This window comes from Podarcis cretensis, assembly GCF_951804945.1.
Source record: "Podarcis cretensis genome assembly, chromosome: 2".
Classification (NCBI taxonomy): Eukaryota; Metazoa; Chordata; class Lepidosauria; order Squamata; family Lacertidae; genus Podarcis; species Podarcis cretensis.
Window position 1 is genome coordinate 11,138,003 of NC_137171.1, and position 26,658 is coordinate 11,164,660.

Below are 26,658 nucleotides of genomic sequence, written 5' to 3' on the forward strand. Positions count from 1 at the left end.
GAGGCCTGGCTGTATCCCGAAGACTTCGTAACCGGAGGACTGCTGCTGTGCACACGCGAAGTGGACTTCTGGGTTTGCCGCGTTCGCAACCTGAAGATTACATTACCCGAAGGTAACATAACCTGAGGGTCCACTGTATATAAACAACTGGATTTTCCTGCATTAAGCATGGTAGGGGAGACCAAAAAGAACAGGCTTCCATTTCCATGTTTGCTACCAGGAAAAGGAGTTGTACTTGATGATGATGCTTTTTGCATCTGAATTTATAAAATATTATTTGCACGCCACCCCAATCTTTGAGCAGTGCGAGATTCCAGGGGTTCCTGGAACTCACCCAAGGTTCATGTTTCCTTTTGGGAATGAGGCACAGTGGAGACTTTGGTGTCCTTGTGATGTGTTTATTTACACATATATACAACCTGAAGCTATGACAGAGCAGTTCATTCCATTAACACCCTAAGAGCGGCTTGTTTCTCCCATAGTTACTGCCTTTGATTCCACAGCAAACATTGTGTTCTGCCTCTCTGGCTTTTCTGTCTGCAGTTTTTTCCTCTAGGTCACATTACACACACTTTTCAACTCTAAGCTCTGACTCTGTCCTTCTCCTTACTTGCAAGCTGGAGGAGGGGCTCCACCCATTTGCCATCTGGCACAGAGTCCCTTCTCCTAATGGCTCGTCCCCTTTCCTTTGTTTTCGTAATGGCCCTTCACCCAGGCCATTGAGATGAGCAATACCTGATGAGGAAGCTAGCCTGGCTTGTATTTTAACACTTGCTAGGATTATAGGGATTAGAAGTCTGGCAACCACAACCTCATAAAAATAATTATAAAATGACCCTGGTAGTTGATTGGGGGTTCCTTAAGGGCTACTAATAGCTAACCTGGCTAGTTGTTACCAAAGTCTAGGCTAGTAACCTGTTCCTTATTTCAGGAAACAGTTCCTTGTTTAACGTTAATGTTTCATATTACTAAATAAGAAGCCATTTGTTGAAATAAGGAACAAACTTGACATGAGCCAACAGTGTGACGCGGCAGCTAAAAAAGCCAATGCAATTCTGGGCTGCATCAATAGGAGTATAGCATCTAGATCAAGGGAAGTAATAGTGCCACTGTATTCTGCTCTGGTCAGACCTCACCTGGAGTACTGTGTCCAGTTCTGGGCACCACAGTTCAAGAAGGACACTGACAAACTGGAACGTGTCCAGAGGAGGGCAACCAAAATGGTCAAAGGCCTGGAAACGATGCCTTATGAGGAACAGCTAAGGGAGCTGGGCATGTTTAGCCTGGAGAAGAGGAGGTTAAGGGGTGATATGATAGCCAAGTTCAAATATATAAAAGGATGTCACATAGAGGAGGGAGAAAGGTTGTTTTCTGCTGCTCCAGAGAAGTGGACATGGAGCAATGGATCCAAACTACAAGAAAGAAGATTCCACCTAAACATTAGGAAGAACTTCCTGACAGTAAGAGCTGTTTGACAGTGGAATTTGCTGCCAAGGAGTGTGGTGGAGTCTCCTTCTTTGGAGATCTTTAAGCAGAGGCTTGACAACCATATGTCAGGAGTGCTCTGATGGTGTTTCCTGCTTGGCAGGGGGTTGGACTCGATGGCCCTTGTGGTCTCTTCCAACTCTATGATTCTATGATTCTAGGTGGAAAGCCTATCTAAACCTCACTATGGAAGGTACCTAAAGCTACAATTAACTGACAGGTGGGAGAAGGTGGTGAAACTGGTTTGCTCATTGGGAGTAAAAGGAGATATGTATCTCCCAGGAGAACTGCAAAAGAAAGTGATGGGGAGAAAGCAATTCTACATTTTTTGCAGCCAAGTAGGCAAAAGAGATGTATTGCTACCGTCTTGGGAATAGCACTGTCCCTTTGTGTGTCTTCTTGCCCACTACCTATTTGAATTGTACGTTTGAAAATAAACCAATATTTCTAAGCACCATCAATAACCAACATCCTCTCCTCCAATGGAAATTCACCTTGCTTTAAGTGATTGGCAGGCTTGGGCAAAGTGGCCAGGTGGGTCTAGTTACACTGTAAGGCTCGCAATTCCTCACCTCCTGCTTTAGACAGTTTCTACAGTAGGTTGCTATTGGTTCCATTGTACAGACTGGGCAACTGAGGCTGAAAGCAAATGCCATGCCCACTGTTGGCTGCCTTAAAGTGGCATCTGGTTCTTCATAAAACATGAACCTTTCCCATTAGGACTCAGCCAAACCTACTCCCTTTTTTTCAGGAACATTTCCAGTAGTATTGGAAAACCCTTCTTTTTTGCATTTTTACCCTCAGTACCCCTTGAAAAAATATATCCAGTTACTTGTTCTAAAACATGCATAGACACACAGAGACATTTTGCCTCCCTTTAGCGTTCTGGCAGCAGATTGCTTTAGCCCAGGGGTCTGCAACCTTTAAGACAAAAAGAGCCACTTGGACCCGTTCCCGAAGAAAAAAAAACTGGGAGCCGCAAAACCATTGCGACATTTAAAACAAATATATCTCCGGAGCCGCGATCTGACAGCAGGTGGGAAGGTGACGTCGGGACAGTGCGTGACTAACACACGCACTGCCCCCATGCGACGTCACAGCCGGTACAGCGCCCGCCACAGTGGGAAGTGTCGGGGCGCACAATGCGCCTCCTCCCCTCGCTAATATCCGCCCCGGAGCCGCGGCAAAGGTGTAAAAGAGCCACATGCGGCTCCGGAGCCGCGGGTTGCTGACCCCTGCTTTAGCCTATCTGTGAAACACATCTTTGAGCTTGATGACAGAAGTCAACTAGGCTCAGAGCACTGCAGACACTGAGTACAATAGAGACAAAAATCAGATATATGGAACAGGGAGTAGCTTTACTCCTCTCAAGCACCAGTGGAGGCCTTTGTAGCAAGCCATTTGCAAGCTGTGGTTATAGCTTTGCCCATTAGTATTGGGGGGGGGGGGGTTTAAGGGCTGCTGAAGCATTCATTACTGAAATCCTGAGCCTGCAATGGACCAAGGATCCCTCCTGACCTTTCTATCATGCTAGATACAATTGAGTTAGTGCTGAATTTTGATTTAATTCCAGGAATGGAATTATAATTCGCTTATAGCCGACATTTTCCTGAAAATACATGCATCAGAACACTGCAGGAAGGTAGGGGTGATTGCACAAGCGATACTAACTTTGAGAAAGACATTAACAAACAGCATCACTCCCCCCAACCCTTTTAGAGATTCGACTCTGCAATAGTTGCAATTTGTTCCTGAATTATGCAAGACACGGAAGAGGGTGGTTTATGACCTCCAATTATGCCCCAGTATGCTTCAGATAGCTCACAAGCTCTCGAGTAAAACCAACAGAGAAAGAGTTGTTGGAAAGTAACACTGCATTACGTGGCACAAACCCACACGATCCTCACGTCCTACTCTCAACTCTTGACTCAAAACAGATTCCTAAGGTTCTAAGCAGCAATATAAGAAACCTGCTAAACCTGTTTGCAGAGGCAAAAGTGGGAAGAGTGTGCATGCAGGACAAGAGTTGATCCCTCTTTGGAATTGTCTCCAGCTCTCCAAGAAGAACAAGAAGCTCATCTTTGCCTGAATACTGAGAGTTCCAGCTTTAACAGAAAGATTGCCAGACCGCCAGGAAGATTTCCCATTGAAGCTGCCCAAGGAGGCCACAGGGAACTTTCAAAATGGGATGACTCAAATGTTAACTTAAGAACAGCCATCTAGTCCAGCATTCTGTTCTCACAGTGGCCATCCAGATGCCCCTTTGTGATACCATCAAACAGAACCCGAGCACAAGAGGTCTCCCTTCCTGCAGTTTCCATAAGCATTGCTGCCTCTTGGCTGTGGAGCATAGCCATCAGGGCTAGTAGCCCTTGAGAGTCTTCTCCTCCATGAATTTGTCCAATCCTCTTTTAAAGAAGAAGAAGAAGAGTTTAGATTTGATATCCCGCTTTACCACTACCCTAAGGAGTCTCAAAGCGGCTCAAAGAGCCAGTGTGGTGTAGTGGTTAAGAGCAGTAGATTCGTAATCTGGGGAACCGGGTTCGCTTCCCTGCTCCTCCACATGCAGCTGCTGGGTGACCTTGGGCCAGTCACACTTCTTTGAAGTCTCTCAGCCCCACTCACCTCACAGAGTGTTTGTTGTGGGGGAGGAAGGGAAAGGAGAATGTTGGCCGCTTTGAGACTCCTGAAGGGGAGTGATAAAACGGGATATCAAATCCAAAATCATCATCTTCTTCTTCTTCTTACATTCTCCTTTCCCTTCCTCCCCCACAACAAACACTCTGTGAGGTGAGTGAGGCTGAGAGACTCCAGAGAAGTGTGACTAGCCCAAGGTCACCCAGCAGCTGCATGTGGAGGAACAGAGACATGAACCCGGTTCACCAGATTACGAGTCTACCGCTCTTAACCACTACCACACTGGCTCACCACAAAGCCATCCAAAAAGATTAAAAGATGGGAAACAAGGAAGCAGGCCAAAGAAGCCCGACTTCATTAGGACTGTCAAATGTCATGCTATCTACAGCCATAAATCAAAATTTGACTAGGCAATCACTCACATGTGCCACATTTGAGAGTCAAAATGTTTTGAATGAGGATATGTGCAATTGCAATGGGGGCGAGGTCATTATGCCCATGTTAATTTATTTATCATGTGTTTAAATCCTACCCCTTCCTTCAAGGGGAAAATGAACTTCATCATGACAGAGGGACACAAAAAGCAAACATGGATTCCATAAGAAAAGACAAAGGGAGGTCTAATATTCCATCATTGGCAATACCTCCAATGGAAATGTCAAAAAATAGTGGGGAGCTTCAGATGTTACACAAAGCAGGAGGTGGGCAGACAAGGAGGGAATTAAGAACACAAAACCTAGATTGGATGCTTTGGCCCCATCAACATAACATCCAGCTTAATTTTTTGTATTTTTATTTTTCCTCATTCCCTGCTTCATGTTCCATCCAGCTTGATGAAGAGTTCTGGAGCACTCAAATGTTTGTCACTATTTCACAACATTTTTGTTGGTACAGTGGTACCTCAGGTTACATACGCTTCATGTAACAGACTCCACTAACCCAGAAATAGTACCTCAGGTTAAGAACTTTGCTTCAGAATGAGAACAGAAATTGTGCTCCGGTGGCGCGGTGGCAGTGGGAGACCCCATTAGCTAAAGTGGTGCTTCAGGTTAAGAACAGTTTCAGGTTAAGAACGGACCTCTGGAACAAATTAAGTACTTAACCTGAGGTACCACTGTACCCATAAAGGTATGTGCCAACTTAGAATGGTTGTGGAAGGATTCTGAACCAATGATCTCTTGGCTATATACCACAGTTTGCTGTGGCGTAAGCACAGTGATGAAGATCACAGACTGAACCCCAACCCGTGCAGTCAAATCTTACTTCAGCTGTGAACTCCCTAGGGTGGTCTCAGAGAAGATCTTATTCACTTAGGTCACACTCGCATGGCTTTCCCAAAGAATCTTGGGAACTGTGGTTTTAAGGGTACTTGGAATTGTAGCTCTGTGAGGGGCAGACTGCAGTTCACAGGATTCATTGGGGAAAGCCATGACCTTCAAATGTGCAGTGTAGCTGTGACCTTAACCTTGCCCCCCCATATATGTCACAAGACCTACTCTACAGGGCTGTTGTAAGGGTTAATACAAAGATAGCTTAAGTGAAGTAGTTTGGATGCTAAAAAAAAAAAAAAAAGCACTGGAATATTAAATGTTATTCAGATGATAATTTGCCAGTGGAAATGATATTAATGATAATGATTATGCCCCCTGCCATGAAATCCACTGCAGGTACTTTTTGCTAAGTAGTACCTAAGTAGAAAACCTTCTTCTCCATTTTGCATCTACAGTGGTACCTCGGGTTACATACACTTCAGGTTACATACGCTTCAGGTTACAGACTCCGCTAACCCAGAAATATTGCTTCAGGTTAAGAACTTTGCTTCAGGATGAGAACAGAAATTGTACTCCAGTGGCGCAGTAGCAGAAGGAGGCACCATTAGCTAAAGTGGTGCTTCAGGTTAAGAACAGTTTCAGGTTAAGTACGGACCTCCGGAACGAATTAAGTACTTAACCTGAGGTACCACTGTAGTTGCATCCAGCTCCCAGAATAGGCACATAAACCACACACCTACTTTCCCTGCCAATAGTCTAAGAAGTTGTTGATCTCACTGGAACTGTTATCAGTCTGTGCCCACGTGCAAGCCATAAATTTGGTATTCTTTCTTGAAATGCAAGATGGTATATATGTACTCCTCCTCTGCTCTTGGTTTCCTGGACTGGGTTGACAGAATATCACTGGCATCTTGAATTAATAAAAGATTTCTTATGTTAGGGAAATTCTGTTTTCCTCGGTGAAATAACCCAGAAATGTAGCCTATCATTTATAGGCTGGCCAGATGCAAAGCTGCAGAAAGACTTAATGACAACATAAGCTATGCCTGCTGAAATTACTTCTTCTGCGGAATTGTTAACGGTGCCAAAGTCATGCCCTCTTCTTTTACATATGCCCCCCCCATGTTAGATAAGACTCTAGAAAGTGGTTAAAATGACCCCAAAATAAGCACTGGAGCACTAGAAGGAACACCTCCTGGGTTAACTCACAAATGAATTTGATTAAAGGAATGCAGAATTCATTTGGTTAGTCTGCAGGTTGTTTTCTGATTTCAGATTTAATTCACTCTGGATTTTAAAGCTGCAGTTTCTTTTTTTAAGTAAGTCTGAAAGATAAGGATTGCAAAGCACGCTGTGCACCACAGATCACTATTTTTCTTGTTGTTCCTATTAAGTCTCTGATTAGTTAATTAATTAATTGAGTTCATAGTATCAGATTAACAAACAAAAGCCATTCCATTCTATTTTGAGTCCAACACAGCCAATCCCAATAATTCAAAGGTCATAATTAAGGACCTCCATCAGATCTGTCGAAAACATACGAAGATTAAAACACGTGTTTTGAAATAAGAGATTTCATCTTTTTCTCACGGTCTGCCTACTTTGATGTACATGACTTTATTTCTTTTATTATCGTGACCATCCCCTTAGAAAGCATGTGCCTTTGCAAGGTTTTTGGCAATGATTTGCGCACAGATGTGGATGAAGAAACTGGCGCACAAATGAAAATGTGTGCACACAGGTGAATTCACCATCCTACTTCAGAAACCATGCATATGCATAATATCCGGCATGTGCACCGAACTACCATTCTGAATGGAGAAATGAATGCTGCTCACACAGGAATTCCATGCATCCACATCAGAGCACGTGCCAAACTCCAGATTTCCCCGTGACATACCTAGGAGTCTGTTTTGCAAGGCTGCATTATCTTCTGAACATCTTATTTCTCACACTGAATTAGCAAACATGCCAGTCAGGCTGGCTGGAGAGGGAAAGGGTCTCCTGAGCATGTACAGAATTTATCAGGGTCAGCCCGACACAGTACAGTGGTACCTCAGGTTACATACGCTTCAGGTTACAGACTCCGCTAACCCAGAAATAGTACCCAGAAATCATACAGCGGTGGCGCAGCAGCAGCAAGAGGCCCCATTAGCTAACGTGGTGCTTCAAGTTAAGAACAGACCTCCAGAAAGAATTAAGTACCGTATTTTTTGCTCTATAAGACGCATCAAGATGCACCTAGTTTTTGGAGGAGGAAAACAAGAAAAAAAATATTCTGAATCTCAGAAGCCAGAACAGCAAGAGGGATCACTGCGCAGTGAAAGCAGCAATCCCTCTTGCTGTTCTGGCTTCTGTGATAGCTGCGCAGCCTGCATTCGCTCCATAAGACGCACACACATTTACCCTTACTTTTTAGGAGGGGAAAAGTGAGTCTTATAGAGCAAAAAATACGGTACTTAACCTGAGGTACCACTGTATAGACAGCTGCCAGGGCCATCAGAAGTGGAGGTGTCAGATGACTCTAGGAAATCCTGAAAGGCAGGGACGCAAATGCCCTTGGCTCTAAAACCTCAGAACAAGGAGCCTATGCTTCACTTGCTCTGCTTTCCCAGTTCCCAGCCTGTTCTCCTTGCACAATTCACTTAACGAAACATAAGAAGGGGTATACAGTGGTACCTCTGGTTACGTACTTAATTCGTTCCGGAGGTCCATTCTTAACCTGAAACTGTTCTTAACCTGAAGCACCACTTTAGCTAATGGGGCCTCCTGCTGCTGCTGCGCCGCTGGAGCATGATTTCTGTTCTCATCCTGAAGCAAAGTTCTTAAACCAAGGTACTATTTCTGGATTATCGGAGTCTGTAACCTGAAGCGTATGTAACCTGAAACGTATTTAGCCCGAGGTACCACTGTATAATTGGACGCGGGTGGCACTGCGGGTTAAACCACAGAGCCTAGGACTTGTCGATCAGAAGGTCGGCGGTTCGAATCCCCACGACGGGGTGAGTCCCAGCTCCTGCCAACCTAGCAGTTCGAAAGCACGTCAAAGGGTAAGTAGATAAATAGGTACCGCTCCAGCGGGAAGGTAAACGGCGTTTCCGTGCGCTGCTCTGGTTTGCCAGAAGCGGCTTAGTCGTGCTGGCCACATGACCCGGAAGCTGTACGCCGGCTCCCTCGGCCAGTAAAGCGAGATGAGCGCCACAACCCCAGAGTCGGTCACGACTGGACCTAATGGTCAGGGGTCCCATTTACCTTTACCTATACCACTGTATAATCAAGGGAAACCAAAAGCCAACTAGAAGGTTCCTTTGGCAGCAACAGGGCAACAACATTTTAATCCTGCTTTTTCCCAAAGACCTCAAGACAGTGCACATGATTCTCCCGCATTATCCTTACGACAATCCTAGGAGGGAGGTTAGGCCGACTGGCACAAACCCCCTTACAACGCACTGTTCTGCATGTTGATTCAGAAATAAACCCCATTCACTCGATGGGACTTACTCCCAGGTAAGTGAGGATAAGTGCATGTGTGGGGATTTGAGGTCAAAGTGCAACACTCTAAGCACTCTGACACTCTGACTCTCTAGACATAAAACCGAAATATAACTAAATTTTGCCTAAAGCAGCAATTGGGATTGGACCGCCCCTGCCTTTATTTCACAGTAATTCATGATTAAACTTCACATAGCAGAGATTGAGGGCTGGTGCTATAGGGTCCCTTTGCTTTCTGCTCCACTCTTTGCTCTTCTGTAAATAACAATTTAACCTCAGATTCATCCTCTGTCTGTCCAAACTCCTGCTATTTTATTTCAGATTACAATCTGGAGATGTGTGCTTATGTCAGCAAATTTACCTCTCCCCCTCTTCTAATTTCTCCTTTTATATTTCCTTTGCATTCTGCTCCCTGATATATTCTTTCTTACTTATTTTATAAATGCACTGATAGGTTCTAGCTTTCAAACCGCTAAGGGGATGGGGAAAGAGGGGGGTGGGCAAGGAATGTTTATTTTTTATTTTATTTTTTTACGTTTACCCACTTTCCAGTTTCTTGCTGGAAAGCCAAGAAAGGATAAAGTTCTTGGCCTTATTAAATATTTATCAGTTAATTACAATATGTAGATTGTGCCGGTAGGCTATTCATCTTTTGAGGGGGAGATACAATAAAATACAGTGGAAAGTTGTGTTATCGTAATTGCCTGATGCCACGGGAAAGAACCAGAGCCGCTGCAATGTGTTTTACATTTATCTGCACCGCCGCATTTTCATTTTGTGCAGCAAAGCTGCCTCCGTTGTTGTTTCACGGATACTTAATGTTTGCAACCTCGGCATTTTCTTCAGAGGTCTCCTTACAGGAAGAGAGTTGTTATCACAGCAGCCTCAGCAAAGATCTCTCTCTCTCTCTTTTCCCAATAAGAAGGGGAAGCTGGTAGACGAGAAAATTAACTCTACCTTCTCTCCTCCTTTCGGGTTCAGAGCAGAAGTTAGCAGTCAAGTCCAGGTTACACACAACACACAAACACACTCTCTCTAAAAAAAACCAACACATCCACAGGGCAGGGGCCTGATTAAGTTCTGCTTTCAGACTAAAGCATTCACACCACCATATATTTAAAGCATCTCTCACCCCCCCCCCCAGAATCCTGGAATCTGTAGTTTAGCCCTCCCAGAGCAGCAAGCTCCAGCAGCCTTAACAAACTACAGGGAGGGGAAAATATGCTTTGAATGTGTGGTGTGTACCATTCAGTCATGCAATTCCCCACTTACAGATAAAAGTGGTATAGGCCAGAATTATTATTATTTTACTAAAATTTTAAGAGCTGTTTGGGTAGACTTGAGATGGATTTGGGGGGATGGAGTCATATTCCTTCAGCCTCAGGAACATATGTCACCTCCAAGTGTCCCTATTTTCCAAGGTCAGTCCCAGATTTACAGAAGCCATCCCGGTTTCTGATTTGATCCGGAATGTCCCACTTTTCCTTAGTACATCCCTATCTTCATCAGAGAAATGTTGGAGAGTATGCCATACTCCTTAATGGACAGCCTTTCAGTGGTTGTGTGCCACTAGGGAACAGGGCCAGAGGCAATTGACGAATACCTTTGTAGAGTATACGATATTCCAGTCATGCAATAGTCAGAGCTCAGATTTCTACGCGCCCACACCCCTCCATCCTGACAAACAAGAAGAAGAAAAGAAGAGTTTGGATTTGATATCCCGCTTTATCACTACCCTAAGGAGTCTCAAAGCGGCTAACATTCTCCTTTGGTCACCCAGCAGCTGCATGTGGAAGAGCGGAGATGCGAACCTGGTTCACCAGATTACGAGTCTACTGCTCTTAACCACTACACCACACTGGCTCACCACTTGCAGTTTAAGGTAGAGGATTTCAACCTTTTTGAGTCCACAGCTCCCTTGACCAACTACATTCTTTCTGCAGCTCCCCTGTGGGGCTCAGCGGCCCAGTTATGTTACCCCTTGCCTGCAGAGCTGGCAGCCTCTCACCCTTTCTCAGACACCTTCCCTTGTGGAGTGTTCCTTCAGCCTCCTCTCCCCTCTCCAGTTGCTGACCCTGGTCTCTGAGCTGCCTCTCCCCAGACCCCAAAGAGAGGTGCCTCCTCACGCTGCCCCATAGGGACCTGGAAAGCACCTCCTGGCCAGCCCCAGAGGCACCATTCTCCTGCAGAGCTCATAGCCAGGGCTGCTGCAATAAACAGCTGTGGAAGCCTTTCGGAGGTAGAGATGTGAGATAGCATCAGAGGAGAGAGGGAAGGAAAGAGGAACAGAGGCTAGTGTTGCCCACAGCACCCATCATTCAAGATATCCCAGGGTGCCACAGCACACTGGTTGAAAACTACTGGTTTAAGGACAAAAGGCACTTGAGAATGTGAAGCAGGACCATTGAATGGTACCACTAGGAGCAGAGTCCCAAAGTCTGGGCAGGGAGGCCTGGAGGAACAGATTTGTCCCCATGCCTGAGGTTCCCCATGTTTGCCTTTAAATTTGATGCAGTTCCATTTCAGTGAAGAAATGTCCACTGAGAATCAAAGGCAGGGCAGTTGTGTCACTGTTTCTAAACTGGTTTCACACAAGAAACTTTTGAGGCTAATTGCGACTGTCAACAAATTTCAGGCTTGGCTTATGTAGTCCCATCATGAGATGGGACTGAGTCCGTATCAAGAGCCAAGGGACCCCAATTTAATAGAGTCCCTACTAGATCTGTAAGGGGCTGTGTGGAAAAGTGGAGGAAGGGTGCCCAGGTGCTGTTGAGCACTTAGACTACAATTCCCATCACTCACAGTCAGTGTAATGAATGATCAGGGATTATGAGGGTTATAGTCCAAACACATCTGGGGACCCAAGGTTATTCAATGTAGCACTCAGCAAATTGTTCCATTGGCATACAGGAAACCCCCATTTATGCACATTCAATATATGTGCGACCGCGCATACGTGCATTGCACCAAACCCAGAAGTGACCCCAAAAGTCACAAAAACATCACAAAATGGGGCAGAACTGGGCAGGGCAGAGGCAGGGCAGGGATGGCTTTGGGGCATTTTGGGCAAACAGGGCATTTGAAGGCTTTTTCAATAATGTTTCAAATATACATGATTTCACTGATGTCTCAGAACATAACCCCTAGGTAAATGGGGGGGGGGGGTTGCCTGTATTTTTTCCCCTTGCTCAATGGAACAACCTCCCCCTCACCTTCCCCCATACGTTATGGACGTTCCCCCAACCCTCTAGAGAATATTTGGGAGGTGTTGTGGGACTCGTGCAGGGGAGGAAAGCATTGTGCTTGTGCAAAAATGTAGCTGAATACCACCCAAGGCATCCCCCACCACCTCCACCCTCACCCAGTCCTCTGCAGTACTTAGTTGCAGTAGCCACTGAGACATGTGGGCCATGTTGGAAGCAGCTCAGGAGAAACCTGTGTGCTGTTTCCATCTGCTAAAGACCTTCTGGTGAAACCTGTGCTCTACTATGCCCCAATGCTCACCTTGCCCCATGCCAACAATCACCATCCACTAGGGCACAGCATGTGGGTTGCGATGCATTACAGGTGCATGAAAAACAGAAAGATGAGATTTCCAGATGAACATGGGAAGCTACCTTGTGTTGAATTAAACATGGAGTCCATCTAGCCCACTTCTACTCCAGGGATGGAAAACCTGGTGCCTATGCAGACTGCTGTTCCCATCAACCCCCATCCAGCATGAACAATGATCAGGCACAATGGGAGCTGGAGTCCAACCACATACTCATCCCTTGTCTATTTCAGTAGCTCTTCACAGTCTCTGGTGGGTGAATATCACAGAATCACAGAGTTGGAAGCGTCATCTAGTTCAACCCCCAGCAATGCAGGAATCCTGATCACAGCCATCCCTGGGTGAACTCAAACCACCAACCTTCTGGTTAACAATGGGCCAGACGCACTGACCCATTGTGACATTGGGCATCTCTCCCAACTTTGCTACCCTATATCCTTTTAACTGGAGATGCTGCAGATGAAAGCATGAGAACTTCCTCTGAGCTACGACCCCTCTCAATGACCACACAAATATTTTTAGTTATTGCACCAGATTATTTGAGAATTATGCATTACACCTTTGGGATACTTTGCCATGCAAAATACTCTTAAAACATTCCTGTAGACTGTTGCATTCCAAGATCTGTTATTCCACACTTGATAGCAAATAGAACTGAGAATATGCCAGGGTGATGATGGTGTTCTCAAATTCTCCTAGAGACAAATTGACTTGGAGGTGGGAATTGCATTTATATTATTGTAGTTCCCTGACTATGTATTCTGCAGGATTTATGCATTTAATAATACTTCTTAAAGGTGTAAAAATATTGACAGATTGATCTTTAACAACATTTCGCGAAAATTCATCCGCAGGTGAATTGGGACTGATCCCACCAAAATTAAACCTTTTTTAAAAATAGTTTAAATTGGAGAGGTTTTAACATGTGGTATAGTGGAATTTTCAGGCTGAAACCAAATTGGCTAGTAAGTGCTAAATATTGACTGAATTTTAAAGTGAAATCAGACAATGTTTGAAATTCACAGCATCACACTTGAATTTTTATATGTTTATTTTTTGTGTCTGTATTTCAAATTTGACCAAAAAAATTCATTTCAGATTTAGCACTTTCATTCTAACAGGGGCAACTGATGCTGGGACCTCAACAACTGTGTTTTTAACACACACATTAGGGTTTTCTAGATGTTCACACTAGTGAACCAAGGGCAACTTGTAGTCAGCAGGTAGTACAAGGGCAACTGTTTCATATGACCAAAGCCTCAAGCTGGGTTATCAGAAGAAACTGGTTCTTTATTTTGGCACCAAAAAAAGCACCTCCCGTTACCATGAAACAATGAACGCAGCACCATGCAAGCTGGATTCTTTTGCAAACTGGACCTTGCATCTTACCACTAAACTCTCTTGACTGATACTTGCCGTAGCAGAAGCTGCTTAAAGGAGGATAGAAGGTCTCGCTAACTTGTAGTCCAAGGAAATGGAAGAGGTTTAATGGAAGGCAGGGGCCAGTTTAGGAGGTGGGGGAGAGAAATGCACAAGCAGGCTAAGCTCCAAAGCTGCATACTAACTGGGAGATGAAAGAGCTAGAGGCCTTCTGAAGTACGTGCTGTCTTGATGATTAATGGGGGTGAGGGAAGGGTGAGGCCCAGCCCCTAGTAAACTACAAGATGGCAAAGTGATTCTAAGAACAACAGAGCAGTGTTCATGGAGAAAAGCTAGTCTGCCTACGCCAAGAAAATCTCCCGGTGCTGTTTTTAAAAAGCCTCTTTATTTCCAGTATCAAAACAGTACATTAAAATAGATGCCAAGAGCCAAGCAATCATTAAAAATAAACCATCGGTGACGTGTAACGTGCAGTGAAAACATTGCTCACTGCTGCAGCAGCGAGGTTGCGAGCTGGTTCTCCCAAGACGCATTCGCTAGCCGCGCCTGATGGCAAGACAATAGCCCTCAGAGGCAGCCATTCACTTGGCCTGGAACTACAACAAGCAGGTGATTTCAATATTGGAGCTGGATCATAGGAGGTTTTGTTTTGTTTTTTAAGATGTAGGTGTGGAATTTGAAGTGTTATCTTTTATGTTAGGCATGCATTGGGAGATGCTTATTGTCAAAGATTTAGTGCATTCTGGAGATATCGACTCTCTGCAACAGGGTTTCTTGGAGTGGACTTCCCTGATAGCTCTAGGTTCTTACCTAGGGATGGTAACACCCTGGCAAGGGATGAAAGAGGAAGGAGGAATATGCATCTTGCCTATTCTTGCTGCATTGGCACCACAGTTCTGTCAGAAAATACTTTGATGAGGCTTAGACAATAGCAACATACAGCAATGGCTTTTCAAACTATGATCTATGGTACCTGGGGTTCATCAGTGGCTCAGTGGGATTTCTCAGTCAGAAGATCAGTACTGATGGGCAAGCTTTCTTGGAGAAACAGCTTGACTACCACTGCCAATCTTCTCCTGGGCTTGACCCCTTCACAGGAGTTCCGAGTCTACTCTTGGTTCACATGGGGCCATAGTGAGGACCCACCAGTGCCAATGGGCACTAGCCACCAGGACTATTATGGTTGGTAAATGGTCATCTGTGTTTGCCTGTAGAAAGATATTGGACCTTAAAAGATCCCTGCTATTAGGGCAAGGTGTCTGCTCTTCACGCTGTGAAGTGCTAAACCTTTGGAATGGAATAGGCAAAGAACTGGACTTGGGAATATCCACACTAAGGCTGCAATTCTACACCTACTCTTCTAGGAGTAAACCCAATTGATCTCAAAAAGATTTGCTTCTGAGCTGACTTGTATGGAGTGGCAAGGTTAGTTAAAGTCTTTCACTTTGTGAAATGAATGCCTGAAAACCAGAGCAACTATGATCAGCCTGATTTCTCCCCTTTTCCAAGAGGATCATGAGGCCAATAGCTGCTGAACAACTGAGACCCACACTGCCTTCCTTTGCAATATCATTCACAAAACCCTCTTTACAAAAAGGATATTTAAAAATCCAGTGCATAGACTGCCTTAGGTTTGGTTTGAAGACAGCCTTGCTTTGAGTGAATTATCAACTTTGCAGCATCCAGCTGCAGCCCCTCCCCCACCAATGAATGTCCAGTACAGTTAAATAAGTGGGAGGTAATGGGTGGGCAGATAGGAGTGGTGGGCGGTTGGAGGGGGGTTGGGGGAGAGAAATGCTGTTGGTTGCACTTAGAGGGTTTTTTTCTTTTTTAATGAGATAATAGGACTGTAGCAATTTCCCCTGCTTGGTTTCCATGGCAGAGAGAGCCCTCACAGATGCATAAGATTTACAGGTCCCTGAGAATCTCCCTGAGGCACAGGATGTGTTGTTAAATCTGTGTAAATGGGATGTGAGTTGGACAGCCCAAGCTGGTGATGACTGGGGATTTCGGCAACACAGCTGTAGTCCAGGTTTGCAGAGGAACAGTCAGGGAAGCTGAAGAGTGAGTCAGCCTCGGGCATATTTCCCAGGTAATTTTCTTCCACTTCACTTGGACTCCCTTGCAGAACTGGAGGTCCATAATGATGACTGTCTCCTTGCAGAGAAAGGGGGCCATACTCCAAGGAGATGGACGTTAAGGGGCTGTCAAAGAGAGGGTCTGTATAACTATATACCCCTCCCTGGACCTTGCTACATGAACTTGGTGTGGCCAAATCATACTCAGCCTCCATTTGACTGAAATAGTCACTCACTTGAGGACTTTTGCTCGGGGACTTCCCAATGGTCCCCTTGACCCTGCTGTCTTTCTTATACTTCATCCTTCTGTTCTGGAACCAGATCTTGATTTGCCTCTCAGAGAGCCTCAGAAGCCGGGCCATTTCCAGCCTGCGTGGCCGGCAGAGGTATCTATTAAAATGGAACTCCTTCTCCAGTTCCACCAGCTGCGTTTGGGTGTAGGCTGTGCGCACTCTCTTGGATGAGGAGAGACTTGGTGGAGAGGAGCTGGGGTCTAAATGAAGAAAATGGAAAAAGTCAGTTCAGCTTGATCCTTAATGACTTTGCAAGGAATAGATGTATTGCCTCACAAAATCTTGTACCTGGGAGATATAATAATAATAATAATAATAATAATAATAATAATAATAATAACAACAACAACAATAATATAATGTATAGTGTACATCAGAGGTGGGGAACTTGTGGTCCTCCTGATGCTGCTGGACTACAGGTCCCCACATCTCTATCATTCTCCTTGCTGGCTGAGGCTGATGGGAGTTGGAGTCTGATGACATCTGGAAGGCCACAGATTCTCTACCCCATTGTACAAGCATGCATGTTATGTGCGGCTCAAACTCAGAGAGATGTTAGAGCTGAACCAAAACAACTCACAGATTTTGGCAAATGTGTTCAGTTGTGTTGCCCTTTTTTGGTGGTCCCACCCTCACTTCCACAAGGCACTTGGCAAGAAATCTTTGCTTATTTTACCCTCAGTGAGTGACATCACACAACCCAATCTGATTGACTGGATAGTATTGAATGTTGCATCATCCTGCTAATTGTGTAATCTGTGCCTGAGTTGGATCACTGATGTAATTCATACAAGATGGAAGAAAAGTCAGAGGGGTAAAGGTGCCACCCCCACCTCACCCCCCAAAAAAAAACTCAAGAGAAATAATGGTAACTTAATTGGAAAACGTGAGTATTTATGTTCTCCCATAATTGCTAGTTTCCACTAAAAATTGGAAACTGGAGAATATTTGGTTCAGCTCAGTAACATTCTGCATTCTTTGAAAGTCAGTTTGGAGGGTCTTGTGTTTCCATTTGCAAAGAATGGAAATGTTCTGATCCGTTTTATTCTATGCTATGCTATTATGTTTGTCTATCTCTTTGTCTCTACGCCCAGTCTATATCCTTCCTACGCTAATGGATTAATCTAAATGAAAACCTAATGTTTAATAAGACATATGGCTATTCTCATAGTACCGGGAGGTTGGGGTTGGTAAAGGACCTATAAAGAATATACTAGAGCAACTTCTAAATATATATATATATATATATATATATATATATATATATATATATATATTTCTTACTGAATTCCTCAAGTGGAAGCCTAGTTGCTCCTATTATCCCAATATAAGATGGGATATAAACATAAGCAAATAAAAAAATATAGAAGTACTTTGTAAGTTATTGTCCAGAAAATGCTCTGAAGACACATGCTGTGGTTCAACCGGTAGAGTTAAGAGTGTCTGGCCTTAAGCAGTCTCTGGACGGAAGACCACCAGAGAACCCTCCATAATGTGTGCTTAGTTCCTTGGAGGAAGGACATGGTGTAAGCTAAAGTACTGCATGTGAACACTTATTTGAAAGTGCAAGGAAAGCTATAGCCTAGATCCATGGTAGCCAATGATGTGCATTCCAGATGCTGCTGTTTGGCTACAACTCCCATCATCCCTGACCATTGCTGTCTGGGACTGGTGGGTGTCTATCAACCTCATGAGGGCACCATGTTGGCTACCATTGGATAGATGCACATTGGAATCAAGCATGGGAGATGATAGATAAAACAAGGTACCTGAAGATGGAAGGTTGCTCTTCTGCTTGCTGCTGTGTCTTGTTTCTTTCATCCAAGGGAAGACTTGTTTTGGTAAATGGCTAACATGTGCCTTGCTAGTGCCATTGGTAACCAATGGAGACTGTTGTAATTTTGAGGTCTGATCATTGGTGTTCCCTAGAGATGCCTGTTCGGTGCCTTTTTGGCCTGTTGGAGACCTTGTGGATGTTTCTGGCTCCTGGTGTACCAGTGGAGCTGGAAATTGTTGCTGACTAAAGGAATCCTTTCTAATGGGATCCAAATTGCTTTCTGAGGAATTCTGGTCATCTTCATGATGAGCTTTTTGCATTTCCTGTTCTTGTCTGACTGAAGGGGCAGGGAAGGAGACAGATACCTTGAAATGAATGTGAAAGGAATCCAGACAGAGCTCCAGTTATTACCACTGATGAAGGATCCTTCTCACACATGTGTTCCAAAAGCTAAAGAGAAACATCCGAAGTAAACATGCCCACATCTCAAAGCAAAAACATTTACCGACCATTCTGGCCTCTGTCCAGAAAAAGGAACCCACCAAAAAGAGAGAGAGCAAGAATCATGAACTTTAAACAAAGACAGTCTTTTGAGTTTCAACATGTTTAGAGTTGAAACTATTTTGCTCTCAGAAATTATCCTCCGCAAACATTGTCAAGTATACACATTTAATGTCTGTATTTGCCAGAGTTGATTTTAATATTTGACAGCATTTGACTGCTGGTACACAGTGGTTTTGGTGCTTGGTAGTATTTGATAAGTGAAACACCAAAGCAAAAATATTTAGAGAAATCTTTACCAGCGGTCACTACCGTCAGTCATAGGGATAAGATCAAATATTTGTTGTTCAATATGGACATGTCTGTGATGTTTAATACAGCTAAAAGCCCCTTAACTTAAACAAGGTGATATGGCTTCCAACAAGATCTAACGTTCAGCTTTTTATGTATGTTTTATTTATTGTATAGGCTAAGATTTATTTTTATGTATAATTTTATATATCATTTATGTTAATATGTTTCTGTTTGGTTGCCTTATTAATGAATTTGAAAACTGACACATAGTTATGTCTGATTTTATATTGTGTTTGAGAAACAGCATTATATACGTAAATAGTGGTTAGAATGATATTTAATGATTGAACAAGTGGGGCATACAACAAGATTGTATACCTGAGGGAGTGTCTCCACCCCCATCATTCAGCCCAGATGCTGAGATCCAGCACCGAGGGCCTTCTGGCGGTTCCCTCATTGTGAGAAGTGAGGTTACAGGGAGCCAGACAGAGGGCCTTCTCAGTAGTGGCACCTGCCCTGTGGAACACCCTCCCATCAGATGTCAAGGAAATAAGCAGCTATCCTATTTTTAAAAGACATCTGAAGGCAGCCCTGTTTAGGGAAGTTTTTAATATTTAATGCTGTACTGTATTGTTTTTAACACTTGATTGGGAGCCGCCCAGAGTGGCTGGGGAAACTCAGCCAGATGGGTGGGGTATAAATAAGTTGTTGTTGTTGTTGCTGCTGCTGCTGCAGTGTATTATTGCAGTGTGAAGTGCTCCAGTTCAGTGTCTCGGCCAACACACCATGCATTCTCTCAGAATGCTCCATAAAATTATTTTCCCTCCTCCAGTCTTCTGGAGCCCTCCCCAACATTATGGGTCCATTGAGCATGCTCATTCCTGAATGGGTTGTTTGGGGGCTCCTTTTCCTTAGGAGTCCCCCCCCAAAAAAAATGACCCCACTTCTGAAAACCTTGGAGTTTCCTCTGAGCATGGCATTATCGCTCTCTTGTGTATAGGTGATGCCGTTATGTCTACATAAGAATAGATGCTAGGAGAATAAGTCTTAGTATTTATTATTATATATGATAGTATTTGATAGTTGGAAGTTATGATTATATTACAGTTTAATATATGCTTATATTACAGTTTACTGTCTAAGTCAAAACAAATCAAGAGATGCCACTAAATCCACAGCTCTCATATTTGGAGATGAAGATTCCACATTCGGAGCTGAGATTCCATGAACAACATTTCACATTCTGGGGAATTTTGAATATTAATTTCAATTCCCAAGCTTGTTCTGTCACCTTAATTAATGATGGTCAAAAGCAAGCATGCTAAAATGATGCCAATGAAGAGATCAAAAAGTATAACTGGGAGAGGGGAGGGAGGACTCTTTGGTGTTTGTTGGCTTGTGCCAAGCAGCATTTGGGTGAGGGAGTATAATTGGGAGATGAGCTCCCAAACCCTTATACTAATAATAACCTTTACCCATCACCAATCCAGTGTACATGTATGTGCATATATACACCTGGATGCAGTCTTCTGCTGGGTATAAGGAGATATATCTCCTCTCACGACTGTAGTAGCCACATGTACAGATGACAACTCTATTTAAATGGGTCCTCTGTTTAAAAAGCTGTCTGGTCCAAGTGTGGTTTTAAAGGTAAAGAACCATAATAAGAACACAGTGCTGCCTGATGCTGACTATAAGGACAAATATGTTCCCTTCACTTTGGCCAGATAATCTCTCCAAAGCACAGAGGAGGTGATAGATACAATGCTAAGCCTTAGCTGTGTTGGGGTGGGGTGGGAGAGTACACAGTAGCCCTACAGCAATTCTGTATCCAGAAATCGTACAACAGGGGATAAGTATCCACTACTGTAAGAGCAATGGACATGGGTGGTAAGCAGCAAAAAAATCTCAATAGCAGTACGTAGTGCGGGGTTTCAATTATAAGCATACTTACAAAGAAGCAAGTGCTATTAAATACAGTGGGACATATTTCTGAGTCAATGTTCATCACATTGCGATGCCATTATCTTTAAATTTAAGTTACTCAGGCTGCAATCTGGTACACACTCACCTGAGAGCAAGGGCTACTGAATTCAACAGGGCTTGCTTCCAATTAGCCATGTACATTGTCACTGTATTAAAGAACCTGAGCAATTTTTTTAAAAAACTAATACAAGATAAGTATTGGTGCCAATTGCCCTAATGTTTGCCCACCACCCTTGTTTCGTTGCATTCATTTTCTGGATTGCTGGAGGTCAGGAAAAGGTTCACTTCTTACTGATTTTGATATAGTATTGCTTGCATGCTTTCCCTTATATCTCTGTATAAGCGCTAGAGCATGAGTAGGCAAACTAAGGCCCAGGGGCCGAATACGGCCCAATTGCCTTCTAAATCCAGCCCGCAGACAGTCCGGAAATTAGCGGGTTTTTTACATGAGTAGAATGTCTACTTTTTTAAAAAATGCACCTCTGGGTTATTTGTGGGGCCTGCCTGGTGTTTTTACATGAGTAGAATGTGTGCTTTTATTTAAAATGCATTTCTGGGTTATTTATGGGGCATAGGAATTTGTTCATTCCCCCCCCAATATAGTCTGCCCCCCCCCCCAAGATTTGAGGGACAGTGGACTGGCCCCCTGCTGAAAAAGTTTGCTGACCCCTGAGCTAGAGCCTACTGTTCTTTTTTAATACTGAAAAGTGGAATAATCAAGGGGGTGTATCCTAAACATTTCCTGAGCAAGTCTCTCTACGATACTGCTCTGTGGTCTCCTTTGAAATATCAAAACTTGAGTGTTGGGGAAACCTGTCTTTGAAGTTCATGCCACTTAAAGATGCCTTCCCTGCTCACCATACATTCCCCAGTCCTACCCAGAGATTTGTAAGCCTGGGTCTGAATCCCATTGAAATGCATCTTGTCACAGCTTGCAACATTGTCCACAACACCTTCTGCCAGCCCTTTGGTGATCCATCTAAAATAACCCTACACAGACAGAAAGAGTGCTGCTCATTGCTTCTGTTATTATGTTCCTCAGGAACCCTGGAATCAATTCCTTTACTCTTTCATTACTGAAGAAGTGCTGCATCTAATTTCAGTGAATGAGGGATTCACCCGAAAGCACAGGTGGGGAACCTCTAGCCCGCCATAGGTTGCTGGACTCCAACTTCCATGAACCCCTGTCTGCATGGACAGGGATGATGGGGGTTGGAGTCCAACACCATCTCAACAAATTCTCCACCCATGCCCTAAAGACTGATAGCTACCGTATTTTTTGCTCTATAAGACTCACTTTTTCCCTCCTAAAAAGTAAGGGGAAATGTGTGTGCATCTTATGGAGTGAATGCAGGATGCACAGCTATCACATAAGCCAGAACAGCAAGAGGGATTGCTGCTTTCACTGCGCAGCGATCCCTCTTGCTGTTCTGGCTTCTGAGATTCAGAATATTTTTTTTCTTGTTTTCCTCCTCCAAAAACTAGGTGCGTCTTGTAGTCTGGTGCATCTTATAGAGAGAAAAATACGGTGCTTCACATCTTACACAGGGGCTCATCCATGTTTACCAATAAGTGTACACGTGACAAAGGGATATCTCATTCGGTAGAGCATGAAATTCTTCATCCCAGGGTCAATGGTTCAAGCCCTACATTGGGCAAAAGATTTCTGCATTGCAGGGAGGTGGACAAGATTACCCTCATGGTCCCTTCCAACTCTACAATTCTATGATTTTATGAAAGAACTGTAGGCCATCATGGTTCCCTGAAGAAGATGTCTGTCTGGTACATTTGCACATGTATTTGTCACATTCACATTTTTAGATAAAGGTAAAGGGACCCCTGACCATTAGGTCCAGTTGCGGACGACTCTGGGGTTGCGGCACTCATCTCGCTTTACTAGCCGAGGGAGCCGGCATACAGCTTCTGGGTCATGTGGCCAGCATGACTAAGTCTCTTCTGGTGAACCAGAGCAGTGCACGGAAATGCCGTTTACCTTCCCGCCGGAGCGGTACCTATTTATCTACTTGTACTTCATGCTTTTGAACTGCTAGGTTGGCAGGAGCAGGGAGCGAGCAACGGGAGCTCACCCCGTCATGGGGATTCGAACCGCTGACCTTCCGATCGGCAAGCCCTAGGCTCTGTGGTTTAACCCACAGCACCACCCGCGTCCCTCTCACATTTCTAAACATATGCTCAAAACATTTTGGTGCACATCTAAAAAAATAAAAGTGAAGTGGTTTGGGGAGGCACATCATAGTACCATTGGTGACAAAAATCTGTTTAGCTTCCAATGAGGATTGGACCGTGGATTTGTGGGGAAGCAATGACTAATCAAAGGCAGGTGGTGTGTCTGTATAATCCCACTAGCATAGGAAATGCTGCATGGCAGCAGAACGGTGATTGCACTGCAGAGAGGTCTGTATTTCATAATTGCTATTGATGCCTAAGTTAGAAGTAATGGCTTGTTTCATGTAAAAAAAAAACAACAGTACTGGAATTATTTGTGGAATAAATATTTGGCTTGCCATCAATACGGTATCTATTTATATTAAATTTACCCAGTGCAAATAGGTGAAAATAAGCCAGCAGCTTTTCCTAACATTTCTTCCCCCCCCCAACTCAGTGACCTGAAGAGTAAAGGTCTATATAAGTTCCGCAGTGGGGAGTTTTTATTTAAAATGAAGCAATATTCTCCTGGAAGAGACAAGCAGAGTCTATTGGGAAAATCATTGGCCTGTAGAAATGGTGGCAGGCATACAAAAGAGCTCAGAAAGGTGTATTGGATTTAGCAAGAGCAATGGGAGCTAATGATATTAAGTTGGCTGGTAAGCTATGTGAACAGCTGTAACCTCACTGATGGAAATGAATGGGCCATCGATACGCTGTCCTCCGACAAATTCATAGGCTGTGCACTGGGGGGTGAGGGCGGGGGGTGGGGAATCTGCTGCAAAGTAACCCCAATTTTGCTCCAAGGAAAACTGTGTGCTGAAGCCTGCTTCCCTTATATTTATTTATTTTGCATAATTTATTTGATTCAAATAAAGGGGAAGGGCACAGAACTATGCAATAATACAGCCCAGATCATGATCCTATCAGCTGCCTCTCTAGCTTTCACTCAGCGTTGCTTACTCAGTTTCAGCCCTATTCACCCCAGTCATGAGGGATAGAAACATGGTTTGCTTTCTAAAATGAAAACAGAGATTCCCAGCAGGTTGTGTTCTGCGCTCAATTCTGTGCTTTTGTTAACTGGCAGAATACACACAAGTCTTGCACACAAGCTGGCTGCCTGCTGAAGTCCAAGGGCATTTTTAAAACCACAGGTGGATAAATGAGTTTACATAAACTGTGTTTTGTCCATCATCATCACAAGCAGTGTGTAAGAATCCGAGCTTTTAAAATGCCACAGGTCAACTTAATGTGTTTCGACCTATGTATATTGCATCTTAGAGGACAGGGGCTGTATTAAAGTTGTGTGTGATAGCTGATTTAAGATAGCACACTGCTTACTTATGAGGGGTGCAAAAAGCAGCTGTGACTAAGGTACCATTATAAGGACTGACAAACTTGAATCTCACTCATTACAGTTTGACTTTTGCTGGCTTGCACTAGAATGATTGCATTATGTTTACATGTGTGATATTGATATAGATAGTGCTATTTTTCTAGAAAAATAGGTGTTGGAACTCACCATGAATGCCTCCCTTGTTCTCTTATAATGGCAATGGCGCCCACCTGAGAGGTTCTAGAACTGACTTCCAGTGAGTTCTGACTGAAAAAGCCCTGGAGATTAGATAGATAGATAGATAGATAGATAGATAGATAGATAGATAGATGATAGATAGATAGATAGATAGATATAGATAGATAGATAGATAGATAGATAGATAGATAGATAGATAGATATAGATAGATAGATAGATATAGATAGATGATAGATGATAGATGATAGATAGATAGATAGATTGATAGATAGATAGATAGATAGATAGATGATAGATAGATAGATAGATAGATAGATAGATAGATAGATAGATAGATGATAGATAGAGATAGATGATAGATATAGATAGATAGATAGATAGATAGATAGATAGATAGATAGATAGATAGAGATAGATAGATAGATAGATAGATAGATAGATAGATAGATAGATGATAGATAAATATAGATGATAGATAGATAGATAGATATAGATGATAGATAGATAGATAGATAGATAGATAGATAGATAGATAGATAGATATAGACAGTGTAGCAGTTCTGGGTGAATAATATTCTCACCACAATATATTCATTAGCTATGCACTTAGGACTGGGGAGCACGTAAAAGTTGTAATCCCCTTAGTAGATATTTCAAAAACCCAACTAAGATGGTTATCATTCACTTAAAAAGAAACATGTTCTACCTATAGAAACATACAGGGAAACTATGTAGGTTTTTTCTGCCCACTATAAAGTAAACCTGCTTCCCTGTTGCAAAGTTCTGGCCAGTGAGTACAAAGTTTGTCAAGCACTTGGCGATTAAAAAAAGAAAAGTTTTATTTAAGTGTAATACTATTTTATTCAAAACATTTATAACATCAAGGCTGCAATCCTACACACCCTTATTTAGGAGTATGGCCTGCTAAACTGAATGTGGTTTACTTCTAAGTAGACATGCATGGGGGTATACTGTAAATGGCTATTATTAAGAGATATTTTAAAATTCATTGCATTGGTGTTTTTGCTGTTCCTCACTGACTTACAGGGCTCGCTGGCGAAGCCTCCCATTCCAAAATGTTGGGCAAGAAGGAGACAGGCCTGCCTGGGAGTCACACCGATTTCAAGAGAACTTAAATTCCAAGTATAATGTTAACAGGAAAACAGTGGTAGCCTTAAGGACTGTCCATCATAAAGCCAGCCATAGCTTTAAACTCTGTTCTCTCCTTGCTGTGCTGTGTTCTTTATTAGCCAATACAAAATTCCCCTTTTATCACAACTTTTCTGCCTGTTGCTCCATTGTCACATTTTATGGAAGGTACCTAAGAAGGGTTGTTGTTGTTGTTTTATTACAGTAGGTGGGACTGTTGTCACTAGCTTGAGAGGGTACAGTTTTGTTTTGCTTTGTTTTTTCTTGGTTAAAAAACAGCCAAGAAAATCTGGATCAAATCTTATTCAACCCTCCAAGCAGTAGCATGCTGATTCTGCTAAATCCTTGATACGGAGTGGGGGGGGCCTTGCCATAGGTTACTCAAGGGTATGGGACTCAAAAGTAGTCACCTTATTCTACTTAATATATCTCTTTGGTGGATCTAATAAGAAGTGCTGGGCATTTAAAAATAACATGATTCAAACTAAATTCTTTGACTCTTTCAAAAAAATCAGAATTGGATTAAAAACCAACATCCTCCCCAACCCTCACATTGCTCCTCTAAAATTAATTGTGGATGGAGCTGTTAATGATAAATATATGTAATGGCTCTGCAGTTAATCATTCTGCTATTTCTATGTCATGTCTCTCAAGTTTCAGGACAGGGAAGCAGAACTTGTAGTTCTTGAGGTCAGTAGTGCCTGGATTTGAAGCCATTAGCTATATTTATTTCTTAAAGGTCTGAGTCACATGGTCCACCCAAATCTATCTGTCCAGCAGTCTGTATTCAATACCTAGGTAGACGTCTCTGGAAGCTCAGAAGCAAGGCATGATGGCAGGTGTGGTCAACCCTTGTTGTTTGTTCCCACCTACGCAGGTGGCGCTGTGGGTTAAAGCCTCAGCGCCTAGGACTTGCCGATCGAAAGGTTGGCGGTTCGAATCCCTGCGGCGGGGTGCGCTCCCGCTGCTCGGTCCCAGCGCCTGCCAACCTAGCAGTTCGAAAGCACCTCCGGGTGCAAGTAGATAAATAGGGACCGCTTACCAGCGGGAAGGTAAACGGC

The 26,658-nt window shown here is 43.5% G+C and overlaps 1 protein-coding gene and 1 long non-coding RNA gene across 4 annotated transcripts in view; one reads left to right on the forward strand and one right to left on the reverse strand.

Annotated features, from left to right (window-relative positions):
* The window catches only part of LOC307210810, a 554,287-nt gene that overhangs the window by 314,029 nt on the left and 213,600 nt on the right, over positions 1–26,658 (forward strand). The gene's annotated exons all lie outside the window — the stretch shown is intronic.
* The window catches only part of LOC307210706 (homeobox protein Hox-D3-like), a 93,191-nt gene that overhangs the window by 21,220 nt on the left and 45,313 nt on the right, over positions 1–26,658 (reverse strand). Inside the window, exons 2-3 of one of the 3 annotated variants that reach the window (XM_079966847.1) lie at positions 17,959–18,303; positions 14,185–16,389 (exon numbers count right to left, since the gene is read on the reverse strand). In XM_079966847.1, coding sequence (XP_079822973.1) covers positions 15,710–16,389; positions 17,959–18,303 — 1,025 coding nt within the window. In that variant the 3' untranslated portion in view covers positions 14,185–15,709. Of the gene's footprint in view, positions 1–14,184; positions 16,390–17,958; positions 18,332–26,658 lie in introns of those variants that run through there. The other 2 variants (XM_079966848.1, XR_013836086.1) reach the window with 2 other exon arrangements.